This window comes from Ranitomeya variabilis, chromosome 6, assembly GCF_051348905.1.
Source record: "Ranitomeya variabilis isolate aRanVar5 chromosome 6, aRanVar5.hap1, whole genome shotgun sequence".
NCBI lineage: Eukaryota > Metazoa > Chordata > Amphibia > Anura > Dendrobatidae > Ranitomeya > Ranitomeya variabilis.
The window spans coordinates 189,740,574-189,758,586 of NC_135237.1; the positions used below are offsets into that span (position 1 = coordinate 189,740,574).

Sequence of the window (18,013 nt, forward strand, 5' to 3'; positions counted from 1 at the left end):
ATTTACCATATGAGTGACTACTTCCAGACAAACGCATTGACCTGCCACCTCACAGCGACCTCTTCAAGTGGGTCCCTACCACATTAGGTGCGCTGCTATGTTCAGATTAAGCAAATTCATTTTTTGAGGTGTTAGACCCCTGATTTGGAGTAGAGAGGTCTGTGCTCTATAACCGACAAGGTCACACACTGTAGAAAGATCTGTCTTCTCAAATCTAAATGAGAACCAGGGCTCTGTGGAGACCATGTGTACCCCCACGCAACCTCCAATCCTCTCAAGACCTCCTTCTCTACTCCCTTCTCATCTGTTCTTCCCACAACCGCATCCCGCATCCAAGACTTCTCCCGTGCTTCCCCCATACTCTGGAACTCTCTACCCCAACACATCAGACTCTCACCTACCATAGAAACCTTCAAAAAGAACCTCAAGACTCACCTCTTCCGACAAGCCTACAGCCTGCAGTGATCCTCAACCTACTGAACCACCGCACAACCAGCTTCTACCCTCCCCTAGTGTATCCTCACCCATCCCCTGCAGACTGTGAGCCCTCGCGGGCAGGGCCCTCCCTCCTTATGTACCTGTGTGCCTTGTTTTTTGCTAATGTTTAATGTATTTGTCTATATTTGCCCCTTTTTCACATGTAAAGCGCCATGGAATAAATGGCGCACTAAAAATGTATAATAATAATAATAATAATAATAATAGAGCCGGTCATGCTCCATTCATTCTTATGAAAGTGCTGAAGAGCAGCTAAGTGCAGGGCTTGGCTTCCTCCGGCTGTCACATTCAGAATGAGAGGCAATGGGCAGGAAATGTGATGATTGACCATCACTCCCATTCACATGGGGTGCTTCAGGCCCCCGGTTCTTGGGATTGATGGGCGTCCCAGTGGTCAGACCCCCAGCGATCGGGAAGTATTCCTTTACCTTACTGATAGGGGATAACTGCCAAGTATTAGAATACCCCTACAAATTAAAATCAACTTAGCAAAAGAATCTCAGTGGTTCGGGGTCACAAACTGTAAATGTATTACGGTACCTGGTACATGCTTTCCTTCATTAGTTTCACTATCAGTGGCTGCCAGATTTGCTTTGTGTATCTTTCTCTCAAGATGTATTCAAGAATTCTCATAAATGCATGGTTCCTTCCAGCAACTGATTAAAAGAAAAAAACATTTAGTAGCTGTATTTTCTGCTCCTTACAAAAGATCTGAACACTACTGAGAAGCAGCATATACAACCAGACCATAATTAATGGATAGGCACAATGTTTCTTTGCTCTGAACAATGCTTACCAAGGCTATGACCCCCCAATACATGAATGCCCCCCGATGTATCCCATCCACGCACTGTAGTCTCTACTTGCAGCTGAAATGCACATTGCCATCTGCACATTTTCACTACAATCTACTACAGATAATTTAAAAAATTGAGCAATTTTTTACAGTGAATGATAAATTCAGGAATTGTGTGTAAAGTGGAAACATCTGGTTTAGATATTTTTACATACATGTAACTTGGAAAAACCCTTCTACATCAGATTATGTCAGTCAGAACTATGTATCCATCAGATGGCACAGATGGGGTCACATATTCTCAATTTCCAACATTTATGTTCACAAAGTTGACCATGTTAGAAAGACACTACTGATGGACAACCCCAGCCGGCAACCTGAGACTATGGTGTGGACTCCTAGATTGGAGTGGTGTAGCTAACCTCCTGCGGTTTTTTGTTTTTTTTCTTTCTCTCCTTCCACTGGTTTTGAGCCAAGCTATGCTTACATGTGTATCATTGTGGTTTCTCCACCTTCTTTCTGTTTTCTTTTCCGACCTACAGTAAATCTATGCATGTAACAGTCATGTCTTCTTGGAGGAGAATCTCATGACGGATACAATTTTCTCCAGGGCTTCTGATGTGACACACACCGTAAACAGTCCCCATATACTAGAATCTATTCTGTGTTTATAATAAAAGTTGAATTAAAAGCCTTTTTAATTAACATACTGAAATGTATTAGGTTAGTATAGAATACAATCATTACCTTGAAAACTCTGGAAGATTCCATGTAGAAATTCTACAACATCGTTATCCAAGCACTGACCAGGACTCCTGAGGCCAGCTTCAAAGTACATCAGAGCAGTAGATAAATCATGTAACTTCAGAGCTGAAATTCCGGCACGGTAATAAGCCTGCACGGCACAAAATAGAGATCACATCAGGTATCACGGTATCGATTCAGTGACTGGAAGCAAATGTCTTAAGAGCCATGAGGAATAGATATACAAAGAGCATGAGACATGGCAACAATGAACAGGCAATGAATTAGCTTTGTTATTATTTATTTTACTCACTTATATAGCTCCGTTAATTCCACAGCACTTTACAGACATTATCATCACTATCCCCATTGGGGCTCACAATCTAAATTCCCTATCAGTAGGTCTTTGGAGTGTGGGAGGAAACCGGAGAACCCGGAGGAAACCCACGCAAGCTTTAATCTATTTAAACCAAAAATCTCTTAAAACAAATCCATTTTAAAGTAAAATTATGAGAGATTTCATTTAAGTTACTTGTTTGTACATTTAAAAATTGAAAAAATACAAAACGCAGAAGTGGTTGGAAGAATTGGTGATCTGACTGACACCTTTAGGGGACATAAAGAGAAGAAGGGTTGAGGGGAGAGCAGAACAGCCAGCTAAAACATATCCTTCACTCTGTTTCATTCCACCTTTGTTTGTATGCCCAATTATTCCTTTCCCAAGACACAGTACCAGTAAGGCCATCTTCATGTAGCCCAAATTAAATACAGAGCATCAATTTCCTACTATATGACTCTCAAGAAGACTCACCAATATCAGAGCCTGCCTGAAAATGCGCTGCAAAAGCGCCCCATGAAGTGGCCAGAATACACAGCAATGTCAAAATGATATTGCTGTGCACATGTTCGGTCTTAAATCACATCTTTTAACCACTTCAGGGATCGGAAAATCTGAAGCAGTTAAAAAAAGAGTGACATGTTAATTATTCAGGCGCTCAGAATCGCCTGCTCTCTGTGCTCCAAAGAATAAAATAAAGATGCCAACAGCAGAGCCGCCAAAAGAATGGCAGCAAAAGCACCTTAGGCTGCTTTCACACTAGCGTCGGTACGGGCCCGTCGCAGTGCGTCGGGCCGACGTACCAACGCATGCTGTGAAAGAAATGCCCGACGTGGGCAGCGGAAGCAGTCTTACGACGCTTCCGCTGCCCCATTGCAAGGTCCGGGGAGGAGGGGGCGGAGTTTCGGCCGTGCATGCGCGGTCGAAAATGGCGGACTCGACGCACAAAAAAATGTTACATGTAACTTTTTTTGTGGCGGCGGTCCGCCAAAACACGACACAACAGTCGCATGACAGTTGCGACATGTGGCACTGCGTCGCAATGCGTCGCTAATAAAAGTCAATGGAGAAAAAACGCATCCTGCGGGCAACTTTGCAGGATGCGTTTTTTCTCCACAACGACGCATTGCGACGTGCATTGCCCGACGCTAGTGTGAAAGTAGCCTTAGGAAAATGAGCACCGCCATTTCCTGACGTGACTTCACCTGGGAAACCTCAGTGGCTGCACCGGCTCCTAAACGATGATGTGCGCACATAGCCTTACAGAACGCTTCTCATTAACAGTGACATTACATTTGTTATAGTCCAAGTTTTTTCTCAGCGATCTAATCAGCAACAATGCCGGTAGTCAGCCTGAAAGCTCACCTTCACAAAAGATGGACACAACTGTATACTTTTCTCTGCGGATACAAATGCTTCTGCCCATCGCTGAAGTTTAAATAGGGCGTTGGCCCGGTTGTTCCAAAGTATGGCCATTTCTCCTTTAAAATCTCTGGAATAAAAAAAAGCCAGGAAAACATGTGACTCTTTGATCGCAAACTTCAATGCAAATAAGGTACCAGACGCAGGTCAGAATTACCGATACTGTACGACACGGACATGCACCTCACATAAGAAATGGATGAAATATCATTTCTGCCCAAAGGTGTCCTCCAGTGTGGAGACTGCCACTGGGTAACTACACTTGCATGACTGCAAAGATGTCCCTCTAAATGACCTTGCAACATTGATGTTAGGGGCCATGAGGGCACCCAGATAGTAGTCTGTGTGTACATGGCCAAGGTGCACCTACGAAAGGCTAACGTCACAAGAGCGTATAAAGAAATCATCCAATTTACATCTTTATACAGCAGCAGAGAATAAAGTTTGCAAAACAGTTTCCTAGGTTTAACAACGCTTTGATAAATGTTTAATAATAACAGTATATTTGTAAAAATTGGATGCTATAGGCTTGATCAATATAGGATCTGATTTTTTTTTTTATTTTGGCTCAATCATAAGGAGAGTCACATCCGAAATTTGGTCTGTGTAAAATAACAAAAAAAAACAAACAACCTCCTGTTATCTGAACTGTACAAATGACAGCAACGCTGCGTTCTAATTGCCGCACTTGTCAGTACATGCGGATTCACTACAAGTAATGAGATTCAATTGGTCTGTAGAATGGAGACTATAGAATCTCAGCTACAGAAATGGAGATGCTGCGGTGTGTAAATCCGCGCTGCGGGTGAGCTTACACAGCGGTAAATAGAAGCACAGTGGCTATTTCCTCATCCACTGTGCTTCTCTAGTGCAACGCCGCAGCACTAGTGCTATTCCGGATTGTGGCCACATAAGCATTAGAATTCCCAGAAAATGGATACATTTCTCTCTAGATGACCACCTACCTCTGTGTGTGACCATAAAGATAAGGCTTCTTTCACACTAGCGTCGGGCTCGGCCCGTCGCTGTGCGTCGGGCCGACGTTCCCGACGCTAGCGTTGTCTCCGCCGCACAACGGGGGCAGCGGATGCATTTTTCCAGCGCATCCGCTGCCCCATTGTGAGGTGCGGGGAAGCACGGGGAGGTGGGGGCGGAGTTCCGGCCGCGTATGCGCGGTCGGAAAAAGCGGACCGTCGTGAGCAAAAAACGTTACATGTAGCGTTTTTTGCTCCCGACGGTCCGCCACTGCACGATGCATCCGTCGCACGACGGGTGCGACGTGTGGCAATCCGTCACAATGCGTCGCTTAATGTTAATCAATGGCGAAAAAACACATCCTGCAAACACTTTTGCAGGATGCGTTTTTTCGGCAAAACGACGCATTGTGACGGAATGCAGTTAACGCTAGTGTGAAAGTAGCCTAACACAGAATCCAACTAGATCTCTTTGCACCTTTTTTAGATTTAAGAGAAACTTCCAGGAAATTAAACACAATGTAAATAGAAAAGTTGATTATTTTTTTTTGCAATTTAACCCCTTTAACCCCCCAAGGCAGTTTGTTTTTCGTGACATATTGTACTTCATGATAGTGGTAAAATGTATTTGATATGAATTGCGGTTGTTTGTGAAGACAACCCCAGAAATTGGGCAAAAAATTTCAAACTTTAAATTCTTATGTCCTTAAATCAGAGAAATTAGTCACACAAAATAGTTAATAAATAACATTTCCCACATGTCTACTTTACAGCAGCACAATATTTGGAACAATTTTTTTGTTGTTAGGAAGTTAGAAGGGTTAAAAGTTAACCAACGATTTCTCATTTTTACAACAAAATTACAAAAAACATTTTTTTTTTTTTTTAGTGACCACATCACATTTGGAGTTACTAATGGATCTGTCTGACAGAAAATACCCCATTCAAGAAGTTTATTAACCATTCAGAAGCTTCACAGGAACTGAAGCAGTGCAGAAGGAAAAAAATAAATATTTAACTTTTTTTCACTAAAATTATATTTTAGACCCCAATTCTTTTTTTATTTCACAAGCGTAACAGGAAAAAGTGGTCCCCAAAATTTGTAGTACAATTTTTCCTGAACATGCAGATACCCCATACATGGGGGAAGACCACGGTTTGGGTGCACGGCAGGGATTGGAAGGCGCGCCATTTGACTTTTTAAATGTAAAATTTGCTTGAATCATTAGCGGACACCATGTCGCATCTGGAGAGCCCCTGATGTGCCTAAACAGTGAAAAACTCCCACAAGTGAAACTAAACCCCTCAAGAAACTTATCTAGATGTGTGGTGAGCACTTTGAACTCAACTCTTACAGCATCGATCGTAGGCTGGACATCTAATTGCCTGAATCACTGAGAAACGCTGTGATAGGCGGTTCAGAATTGAACAGCTAATCCCAGCAATTGTAGTTGCGGCGGGAACATTGTCATCCCCCCGAGACGACGACTCCATGTGGCTTGTGATGAGATGGTGGTGGAACTTTAATGCGATCACCACGACTGTGGTCGCTATGCCGCATTAAAGATATGACGTATCCATACGTCCAAGGTCGTTAAGTGCCAGGTTGTAAGTCCGAGGTTGTAATGGGGCTAGAGTGAAAATAAATGCACATGGAGACATTCTTGTGTGTAAGGAATGGAGTCTTTATACAGAGCTATTCACTGATTTTTAGAGGGAAATCTTCAGCCAAAAAAAAAAAAATGTATTATATACGGTATATATATATATATATATATATATATATATATATATATATATCTCTATATCTATCTATAACTCGTATATAAAATATTTATCAGCAGTTACAAACTATTTCAAACATGTGCAAGGAGCACTGGGCGAGATTACAGGTGAGTCACTGTGCCGTTTAGGCTACTTTCACACTAGCGTTAACTGCACTACGTCGCAAATCGTCTTTTTTCATAAAAAACGCATCCAGCAAAAGTTTTTGCAGGATGCGTTTTTTCCCCATAGACTTGTATTGGCGACGTATTGTGACGGATTGGCATACGTCGTGTCCGTCGTACGACGTATGCGTCGAAATTTGGCGACACGTCGTCGGCAAAAAACGTTGATTGTAACGTTTTTTGTCTCCGCCTAAAAAACGTGTCGTGGCGCATCCTTCGGCATACGTCGTTGGCTACAATGGAAGCCTATGAGCGACGGATGCGTCGGGACACGTCGTACGACGCAATGCAGCGCTGCAATACGTTTTTTTCCACTGAGCATGCTCAGAAGGATTTTGTTGCCAATTGGCCAGACACCCCCAAATCTATATAAACCTGGCCTGGGCCTTCAACCCCACATATGCCAGCAAGACCCAGATAGGAGAAGAGACTGCCAGCAAGAGTCAGCCAGCCACAAGACCCCAGCCAGCCACAGGACCCCAGCCACAAGACCCCAGCCACAAGACCCCAGCCTGACACAGGAGCCAGCCACAGGACTCCAGCCACAAGACTCCAGCCACAAGACTCCAGCCACAAGACTCCAGCCACAAGACTCCAGCCACAAGACTCCAGCCACAAGACTCCAGCCACAAGACTCCAGCCACAAGACTCCAGCCACAAGACTCCAGCCACAAGACTCCAGCCACAAGACTCCAGCCACCATAGAGCCAGTGTGAGTATTGCAATTTTTTTGTGCCTCTGTGTGCCTGTGCATTTGTGTGTGTATGAGGTACTGACTACAGCAAGAGCTTAAAACCTGAAGAGAACCAGAGGCCTGCCATCGTCCTGCACCAGCCAGTGCCATGCTAGAGTCCAGATCCACCCTGATGCCAGCCACTGTGAAGACATGCAGCTCCAGCCAAAGGATTGTCAGCCTTTTTTACGTGTGTGCGTATGCGTCTTCTGATTGGGTCCACCTTTGTGCCTTTGTTGTACATATGTGTATTTGCATAAAGCTTATGTGCTTTTGTGTGTGTGTGTGTGTGTGTGTGTGTGTGTGTATTTTTGTAAGTATGTCTTCATGTGCCTGCACCTTATTATGCCTTTGCCAATCTTATGCCTGTTCATGTGGGAGGGTTTGTGTCCACGTTCAGGATTTCATCAGCATTTGGTCAGGATTTTTCATCAGTATTTGTGTGGGTGATGAATGCAGAAGTGGTGCATATGTTTCTATAAGGGTATGTTTCCACGGTCAGTAAACGCTGCTTGTTTGACGCTGCAGCGTCAAACAAGCAGCGTCCAGATGTTCCAGCATAGTGGAGGGGATTTTATGAAATCCCGTCTCCACTATGCGTGGAAACCCGCACGCGGCGGCCCTGCGACTCCGGACATGCTGCGCGTCTTTTCAGAACGCAGCATGTCCATACACCTTGCGGGGACGCAGCGTCCCCGCAAGGCATATCACAGGGCCCTACGGCGAGGGGTGCGATGATCCCGGATGTGTACTGTACACATCCGGCATCATCGCGTCCCAGAAAGGGGGCGGGGCTTAGCGCCGAGCGGCTTCGCCGCTGCGGCGAACCCGCCGGCAAGCCGTACCGTGGAGCCATACCCTTATACTTTTCCTCTAATTGTTACACTCCTGATTTTGGATTACAAATACTGATGGAAAATCCTGACCAAATCCTGATGCAATCCTGAATGTGGACACATACCAGGCATGTTTGTGCGCATCATGTTGATTGCATGTGCATTTGTCCATGCCTAATTGGTCAATTGCCTTTTTCGTATGGATTTATTAAGTATAGTGGTCTGTGCAGCCTGTGGTTTAAATGTGTTTTTTTTTTTTTTCTTAAATCTGATGTATTTTTGCAAAGTCTAGTCTGCAGCTTGTGGTTTGAATGTGTGAGTGTGTTTTTATTTTTATTTTTTTTCTTATTTTATTTATTTATTTTTTAATCTGATGTATTTTTGCAAAGTCTAGTCTGCAGCTTGTGGTTTGAATGTGTGAGTGTGTTTTTTTTTTTTCTATTTCAAAGTGTTGATTTTCTGTTGAAACCATTTGCAGTTGATGTACCGTACTTGTATTTAAAATAAAGAGCATTTCAGCTCCCAATTGTGATGTGAAGAAAAAAAAATAAATAAAAAAATAAAGGATAATAAAATGTTTGTTAATAAAAATGTCCGTAGTATTATTTCATAAAGGTAAATTTAAAACTGGTTTATGTACCAAAGGTTACACATGCAATAAAGAGTTGGTTGACATCTCATTTTTTAATAAAGGTTATACTTTAAAGGTTTTTTGGGGGAGGTGATTTTTGAAAATAAAATGTGTTAAATATATTTTTACATGGTGGGTTCACATTTCAATTTTTTTTTTTTTTTACATGGAAATGGTTAGGTGCACCTGTTTTTGGGTTTGGGTGTTCACCTCCATGAACATTTATCACATCATTTTAGCAGGGTGGTTATCGTTAAACATTACCTAGTTCAGGGGGTGGTCTAAATATAAATTCATTATACTTACAGGTACACCAGGGACCACAGCCACCGGCCATCACACAGGACCACAGCCACCGGCTATCCACCAGGACCACATTTTATATTTAAAAGTAAGTTTTGAAGACCCCAAATCTGCTACTGCAATGTGTAGAGCAGATTGCAAGTGTCTTTTTAACTTACAGAGCCACCAGGACCACAGCCACCGGCTATCCCACCAGGACCACAGCCACCAGCTATCCACCAGGACCACATTTTATATTTAAAAGTAAGTTTTGAAGACCCCAAATCTGCTACTGCAATGTGTAGAGCAGATTGCAAGTGTCTTTTTAACTTACAGAGCCACCAGGACCACAGCCTCCGGCTATCCCACCAGGACCACAGCCACCGGCCTTTGGACATCAACAATGTCCTCTTCTGACAGCCCTCCTCCACAGCAACAGCGTGTATTGGTAAGTTAACACAAAAAAATTTTTTGATTTTTTTTGTTTTTTCATTTACGTTTTTGTTGATCACTACATGCATAAATTATGTTTAAACAGGAAGCTGAATCAGATGAGGAGCTGTCAGAAGGGGGCGAGACAGGTGGAGAGATGCAAGTGGAGGAGGAACCAAGTGTAAGTGGTGAAACAGTTGTTTCACACATCACACTGCACCATACACAAAACAGATTTTCATACATAACTAAACACCGAAAACATGCCTACATTACAGAGAATTTGTTTCCTTTATTTCAGTCTCCTGCTGCTGCTGACCAGTCAGCAAATCGTGAAGGTCCTCCCAGACGCTCCCAGAGTCGGCGGAATCGTCGCCGCGGTCGGCCATCAGTGAGTATTTTTTTTGGAGGGTGATTCTATTGGTACTTTAGTGTTTCAGTGTACTAATTTGTTTGTTTTTCTTCTTTTTTTGCACAGGCTTCACAGCGTGCTCCCGCCGAAGATTTTGATGACGACATAGATATCGACTGTCTCATTGAGGAGGTTCGCGAGCGGGAGCCGCTGTGGAACATGGCTGACCGCAGCCATGCCGATACCGGTGTCACCCGTCGGCTCTGGGACGAAGTGTGCTATAACATCTTTCCAAGGTGGGAGGACCTTCATCCACAGCAGCAGAGCAAAATATGTAAGTATTCACTTTTCAGTGATGTTTTGAGCTGACTGTAATGTATTGCATTTACCAATTTTTTTTTTTTCTTTTCATTCTTGTCTTCACAGGTGGAAAGGTTAGGAAGCGGTGGCGGTCACTGAGGGATCGCTTTAAGAGGGAATTTAACGAGGAGATGCAGGCCCCAAGTGGCTCAGCAGGAAGGAAGTGGAGCAAATATAAACACGGCCAGGCCCTCTCCTTCCTGAGGCGAACAATGCTGAATAGAGTGTAAGTTTTCTACAGTCCACTAATAACCATGTTAACCTGTCTAACTTAGTTTGGTTTCAGTCAGGGCTTTTTCATATCAATATATTAATTTCTTTTGTTTTTTCTTTCACAGCACCTTCTCCAGCCACCGGGCGCCTGCATCTTCCTCTGCACCCTCTGGAGCGATCCCTCCTGAGTCCGCCACTGAGGGCCACGTCGGTAGGCCCCACACCACTGACCCCTCCTCTGACCCCTCTGTCCCCTCCACCTCATCTGCCCCAAGCAGTGGAGCATTATTGCAGCCTTCATTGCTCGCATCTGATGCTGAACAGATAGCGTTTCCTTTACCCCACCCCTCTGATCCTGCCACCTCTAGACCACCATTAGGTTCGTGGCGGCAGCGACAGAGGGGTCAGGAAAAGAGCTATGCTCCTGAGTTCTTACATCTGAATGCATCCTTCCAAAGCTCTTTCAAGATATTGGGAGAGCAAGTGACTGCTGGTTTCAACATGGTGCAATCACGCATCAGTGAAAGCAGCCATGAAACCAGCAGTCGCTTGGATAGGCTGCATTCAGATGTAAGTCAGTCTCCGGCCAATCTTTTTTTTCAATCCATGCTCAGGAGCATGGGGAAGCTTTCTCTTCAGCAACAGATGCGGGTAATGAATACCTGCCATAATGCTCTAATGAAGGCCCTTAATGAACCCGAATCTACCCACACATCCACTACAATCCCACCCCAGGCCCCATTTCCACACCATGCCCCACCCCAGGCCCCATTTCCACACCATGCCCCCCATTACCAAACCCAGCCCCAATACCCACACCAGCCCCATTACCAAACCCAGCCCCAATCCCCACACCAGCCACATTACCAAACCCAGCCCCAATCCCCACACCAGCACCATTACCAAACCCAGCCACAAACCCCACGCCAGCCCCACTACCAAACCCAGTCCCACTACCCAACCCAGTCACAATACCCAACCCAGTCCCCATACCCATCCCGGCCCCCAAACCAAATTCCTTCCCCACTGTTTTCTTCCTTGCCCAGCTTACCTTCCCCAGTAAGTATTCCCCCTACCCCAACACCACCCCCCCTCTGGTCAGCCTACTGGTTTTACCCCCCCTTCCACTGCACCCCAAACAAGTAGGATTTCCCCACCTATCGACGTGGTCCAACCTTCCTGCCCCTCCTCCCCTCGTATCTCCACCCCACACTTTGAAGACTTGTAAAAAAAAAATTAAAATGTTAATGTAAATATTAGTTACAAAAATGTGCAAATTTTTTTTAAAAAAAATTGGAAAATAAAAAATATCTTTTTTTGGCAAAAAAAAATTTTATTAAAAAAAAAAAAAAAGAGTTAAAATAAAATTTTCTCTGATTTAAATTCTAGTCTTTGCGTGTGTGTGGATTTATTAAGGTAATATAAATAAAAAAGGTAAACTAAAAACAAACACCAGACGTGTGAAAGGTATAACATATTGGTTTTACTAGCAACAAAACCACGCTTTTGGGCCCTTTTTTTTTGTTTGTTTTTTGTTTTTTTGGGGGGGAGAAACACATTTTTTACATAAACAAAACACATGGAAAACAGGTTACACAATCATGTCTTGCCATGGGATCCGCCCGACAGGTCACACAAAATAATCAGCAAACTGGTCCCTCATCCTTGTAACAGAACCTGTAGAGCGAACCGAGCTGCTGCGGTAGTCCCACAAGGTTGTCTCCAACTCTTCGTCATCCAAGGAAATGGGCTCCTTTGAAAGGACAAAGTTGTGGAGCACCACACAGGCTTTAACAATCTCGTCTATACCGTGTTTCCCCGAAAATAAGCCACCCCCGATAATAAGCCGTAGTGGGGGGTAGAGAAGGGGCGGCTAATATAAGCCATACCCCGAAAATAAGCCGTAGTGGGAAACACGTGGAAAATATAAGCCATGGTACCTTTTGACTGCCTCGGTCCCCTCTGTCCTCTCTCTAGTGGCCCCGAGTGCAGGGTTAAACAAACAAAACAGCGCGGTCTTCGCTATTCGCCGTTTACCGGTGGGCGCGGCCATCTTTCCTGTGGCCGCGCGTGCGCAGATGGAGAGCTCTGCTGCCCGGGGCTTCAGGAAAATGGCCGCGGGATTCCGCGCGTGCGCAGATGGAGATCGCGGCGGCCATTTTCCTGAAGCCCCGGGCAGCAGAGCGCTCCATCTGCACACGCGCAGCCACAGGAAAGATGGCCGCGCCCACCGGTAAACGGCGAATAGCGAAGACCGCGCTGTTTTGAATCTCCTGGGCAGTGGATCTTCTCTTTGGACATGCGCACACCACTACGCCACCAACGTAATGATGAGTCTGATCTGGGGGAGAAACGGCGCTGTCACCACGCCCATCCGACCTGACCAACTTGAGTGACAGGACAAAACGGCCACTTCACAAAGGTATTTCGGCAGCCTAACGGGGGTGTAAAGGCACCAAAAAGGCACTAATGTAAAGCCCAGCTCTGCCCCTAAGTCGCCTTTTTTTTGGCTAATATAAGCCATACCCCAAAAATAAGCCATAGTGGGACTTTTGGGGGTAAAAAAAATATAAGACACTGGCTTATATTCGGGGAAACACGGTAGTTGTGGTTTTCAGTTTGATTGCCGTCAGTAGAACTCGCCACTTCGCCGTCAATATACCGAAAGAACACAACACTACTCTTCGTGCTCTAGTAAGCCGGTAATTAAATACCCGCTTGGTATGGGTTAAGTTCCGGCTACTGTATGGTTTCAGTAGGTGCGGCGACAGTTGAAAGGCTTCATCACCTACACAAACATATTCCATGGCTGGTTCACTTGTTCCTGGCAGTGGTCTGGCTGGCGGGAAATCGTAGGTCTCTCCATAAAGGCAACGACCCATTGGAGAGTTTTTAAACACTTGCGAATCGTTGGACCGTTCATACGCTCCTATGTCCACGGCAAGGAACTTGCAGTTGGCGTCTGCAATAGCCATAAGAACGATGGAGAAAGCATTAAGCTACTTACGGGTAGCGGCATTTTTCGGAGGCCCATGACAGCACCACGAGAGAGGGGATCCGCCCCTTTAGGAACAGGAAACCCACAGACACAAAAGGGCGGCACCTCTCCCATGCATCAGTTGGATTACAGAGCCTGAGAGGACTAACCGCAGTTAATGACAAGCAAACACAAAATTGCATACAATTGAACACAATGATTTTTAATAAAGTAATACATGTGAGAAGATAACATTCCTTCTTTAAATTATCTGGTTGATTATAAACCCAGGATGTGCAACCCCACGTGAAAAGGGAGGGAACTAAGGGTGCTGTCATGGGCCTCCGAAAAATGCCGCTACCCGTAAGTAGCTTAATGCTTTATTCGGACTCCCATGACAGCACCACGAGAGATTTACAGAGATGTAAGCCATTTTTAGGGAGGGACCACAGCCTGCAGCACCCTTAACCCGAAGGTGAGATCTGAGGAGAACCCCAAGTCTAACCTATAGTGCTTAAAGAAGGTAGAAGGGGATGACCATGTGGCCGCCTTACATATCTGGTCGACCGACACTCCAGACCTCTCTGCCCAGGATGACGCCATGGCTCGGGTGGAATGTGCCCTCAGATTCTGCGGAGCTGGACCCCCACCTGTCGTGTAAGCAAGAGAGATAGCCTCCCTAATCCATTTTGCTAATATGTATTTAGAAGCTCTAGCCCCTTTCCTTGGACCTTGGTAAGACAGGAATAGTGCATTATCCTTCTTCCAATCATTAGTGACCGAGATATATTGAAGAAGGCATCTCCTGACATCTAAGGTATGGAGCTCACTTTCTTTCGGGTTAGAAGGATTAGGGATAAATGAAGGTAAAATTATCTCCTGCGATCTGTGAAACTGTGATACTACTTTCGGTAAGTAGGCTGGGTCCGGTCTAAGGATAACTCTATCCTGAAGAAATTCTGTATACGGGGGATTTCTAGAGAGCGCCTGGATGTCTCCTATTCTGCGAGCTGATGTTATAGCTATTAGGAAAGCTGTTTTGAGAGATAACATCCTGACTGAGGCTTCATTCAACGGCTCAAAAGGAGGCTTTGTCAAAGAAGAAAGGACCAGATTTAAATCCCATGGCACCATTTTGTTTCTATACAGTGGTCTAATTCTACCGACCGCCTTAATGAACCTCGACACCCAGTAGTTACCCGCAATATTACATGAAAACAGGGCTCCAAGTGCTGAAACTTGTACCCTTAAAGTGCTTGTGGAGAGTTTTAACTCTAACCCTCTTTGCAAAAATTCCAATATTTGACGTATTGGTACACCATCATTAATATTAAATTTTGAGGAAGTTAAGAACTTTCTCCAGGTTCTGGAGTAGATTTTTGTTGTTATCGGCTTTCTACTTCTTAAAAGGGTATCGACTAATTTAGGAGAGAAGCCTTTATTTTCTAACAATGACCGCTCAAAATCCAAGCCGTCAAATGAAGTCCCTTCACTTGTGGATGGAGTATCGGCCCCTGGGAAAGCAAATTTGGGATGTCTGGGAGTACCCAGGGATCGCCCACTGACATCATCCTGAGCCATGAAAACCAGGTTCTCCTGGGCCAAAAGGGAGCAATCAGAATGAGTCTCGCCCGATCTTCTCTGACTTTCCTCACCACTAGAGGTAGTAGGTTCAGTGGCGGGAAGGCGTAGGCCAGAGAAAAATCCCATTTTATGAGGAATGCGTCCACTGCCAGTGGATTTTCCCTGGGATTTAAGGAACAAAAGTTTTTTACTTTTTTGTTCTCCCTTGTGGCGAATAGGTCCACCACCGGTTGACCCCACAAGCGGACAATCTGTCTGAAGATGTCTCCATTTAGAGACCATTCTCCTTGTTTTAGGACATTGCGGCTGAGAAAGTCCGCTTTTATGTTGTCTTTTCCTGTGATGTGCAGAGCAGTCAAAGATTGTAAATTCTCTTCTGCCACCCGGAGGAGACGATCTGTGATCTGCATCAGAGCCTCGGAGCGTGTCCCTCCTTGATGATTTATATAGGAGACTGCTACCCGGTTGTCTGAGAGGATCCTGACGTGGTGGCCCTGCAGATACATGAGGAGGTTTTTAACCGACAACTCGATTGCTAATAATTCTCTCTGATTGGAAGAGGACGTTGAGTATGGTTCCCATTGGCCTTGCACTACAATGTCATTCATGTGAGCCCCCCAACCTGAGGAGCTGGCATCCGTAGTCACAACCCGGGACACATCTATCATCCAGGGAACGCCTGCTGATAAATTATCCCTATTCAGCCACCAATTTAGGGATTTGAGAGTCGCTGGTTCAAGCGTTATTTTTTCTTCTAATACACCCCTCAAGATCCTATCCTTAACTAAAATCTCTTTTTGGAGGGATCTAGTGTGAAAGTGTGCCCACCTTACCGCTGGAATGCACGATGTGAGGGACCCCAACAGGGACATAGCTTGCCGCAGGGTCATAGAGGGTGTATTAATTGCTTTTAGAACCTGATGCTGAATCTGAGTTAATTTATTTTCTGGAAGATAACACTGTTGTGTAGTTGAATCTAGTAATAGGCCCAGAAACTTTTGAATTTTTTGAGGCTGTAACCGAGATTTTTCAAAATTAATTATCCAGCCCAGGCGTTCCAGCTTAACTCTAGTAAGCTCCAGTTGGGACAAACAGTGTTCTACGGAGTTACCTACTATGAGGAAATCATCCAGGTATGGGACAATAAGGACATTAGATTCTCGCAAGTGAGCCATCACCTCCGCCACTATTTTTGTGAATACTCTAGGGGCTGACGTTATACCGAAGGGAAGAGCTCTGTACTGAAAATGATAAACAACTCCACCCATTAATACTGCTACCCTCAAGAACTGCTGGAAATCCACATGAATAGGTACGTGGTAATAGGCATCCTTTAAATCGACTACCACCATAAAGCAGTTTTTGAACAGTATTTTTATTGTCGAGCTGATGGACTCCATTTTAAAGGTATGCTTAACCAAATAACTGTTAAGATGTCTGAGATTTATGATGGTCCTATACGTGTTGTCGGGCTTCTGGATAAGAAACAAGGGAGAATAGAAACCTTTCCCTCTATCAGCCTCTGGAACCTGTGTAAGGACATTTTTTGAACAGAGAGACCACACCTCTTCTTCCAGAGCAGATTGCTCTAGAGGATTAGAACGTAATGGAGTTAACATAAACTTATCCCGTGGGGTACCAGATACTATTCGTGATCCTTGACCATTCTGTGAAATCTGCAGGATCCCGTCCCGTTAGGAACAGGAAACCAACTGATGCATGGGAGAGGTGCCGCCCTTTTGTGTCTGTGGGTTTCCTGTTCCTAAAGGGGCGGATCCCCTCTCTCGTGGTGCTGTCATGGGAGTCCGAATAAATACTTCTTGTAATTATAGTACTCCGATCCTGTTCCTGCCGGTTTCGCAATCCTTATATGTTTCCCGTCAACTGCACCCACACAATTTGGGAAATTGCAAAATTGCTGAAACTGTTCTGCACTTCTCAACCAGATTTCCATGGATGGTTGGGGGATATACTCTGGCTGTAAAGTGGTCCAAATAGCCCGACATGTCTCCTTCACTATTCCTGAAATAGTGGAAATGCCCAGCCGGAATTGGTAATGGAGCGAAGTCATCGATTCACCAGTAGCTAGGAAACTTAAAAAAAAAAAAAATAAATAAATTGTTATAAAAAATTGCACAGACCAAAAAGTTTAAATAAATGGCACTGTGAAAATTTTTTTTAGGACGGGACACACAATAAAACCTGCATGGAACCGATGTAAAAAAGCAGTGGAATGGCCGCAAAGAAAACCAAAATTACATGCTGCAGAAAATAGTGCGCAGTATGTCAGCGCAGTATTGTCTGCAGCATGTAATATAACATTCAATATCAGCAATCACAGAAAAAAAAGCAGTTGCATGTCAACAAACCCCCAAAAAAAACAAAAAAAAAAACACTGCAGAAAATGCAACGCAATATTTCAGCGCAGTATTTTCTGCAGTCTGTTATAGGACATTCAATATGAGCAATGACATTAAAAAAAAAGCAGTGGAATGGCTGCAAACAAAACAAAAATTACATGCTGCAGAAAATAGTGCGCAATATGTCAGCGCAGTGTTGTCTGCAGCATGTAATATAACATTAAATATCAGCAATGAAATAAAAAAAAGAGGCTTACCGCAGGGTCACCATCAGCTGCTCCGCCGGTGTGATGGCAAGCCTCATCCTTGTGTCCTGCCTTCGGATGACATCCAGTTTTTGAAGCAAAAAGTTGAAATGTTCCATCCTCATCCGCACGTAATTGTAGAATTTGTGTGGATTGTGCCGCAGAACACCTTCCATCGCTGCCACAAAACTAAAACCCTCAAAGATGGGCTGTAAAAACAGTAACTATATAGTTTTCCATATTTTCCAGTAGCCAATCAAATTTGGGAGCCTCCCATTTTAAAAACGG

The 18,013-nt window shown here is 44.4% G+C and overlaps 1 protein-coding gene across 2 annotated transcripts in view; it reads right to left on the reverse strand.

The window, feature by feature from the left end:
- TRANK1 (tetratricopeptide repeat and ankyrin repeat containing 1) overlaps positions 1-18,013 on the reverse strand; it is a 216,858-nt gene that overhangs the window by 135,839 nt on the left and 63,006 nt on the right. For both annotated transcript variants that reach the window (XM_077269326.1, XM_077269327.1), the window contains exons 3-5: positions 3,741-3,867; positions 2,042-2,189; positions 1,039-1,154 (exon numbers count right to left, since the gene is read on the reverse strand). In XM_077269326.1, coding sequence (XP_077125441.1) covers positions 1,039-1,154; positions 2,042-2,189; positions 3,741-3,867 — 391 coding nt within the window. The remainder of the gene's footprint in view (positions 1-1,038; positions 1,155-2,041; positions 2,190-3,740; positions 3,868-18,013) is intronic.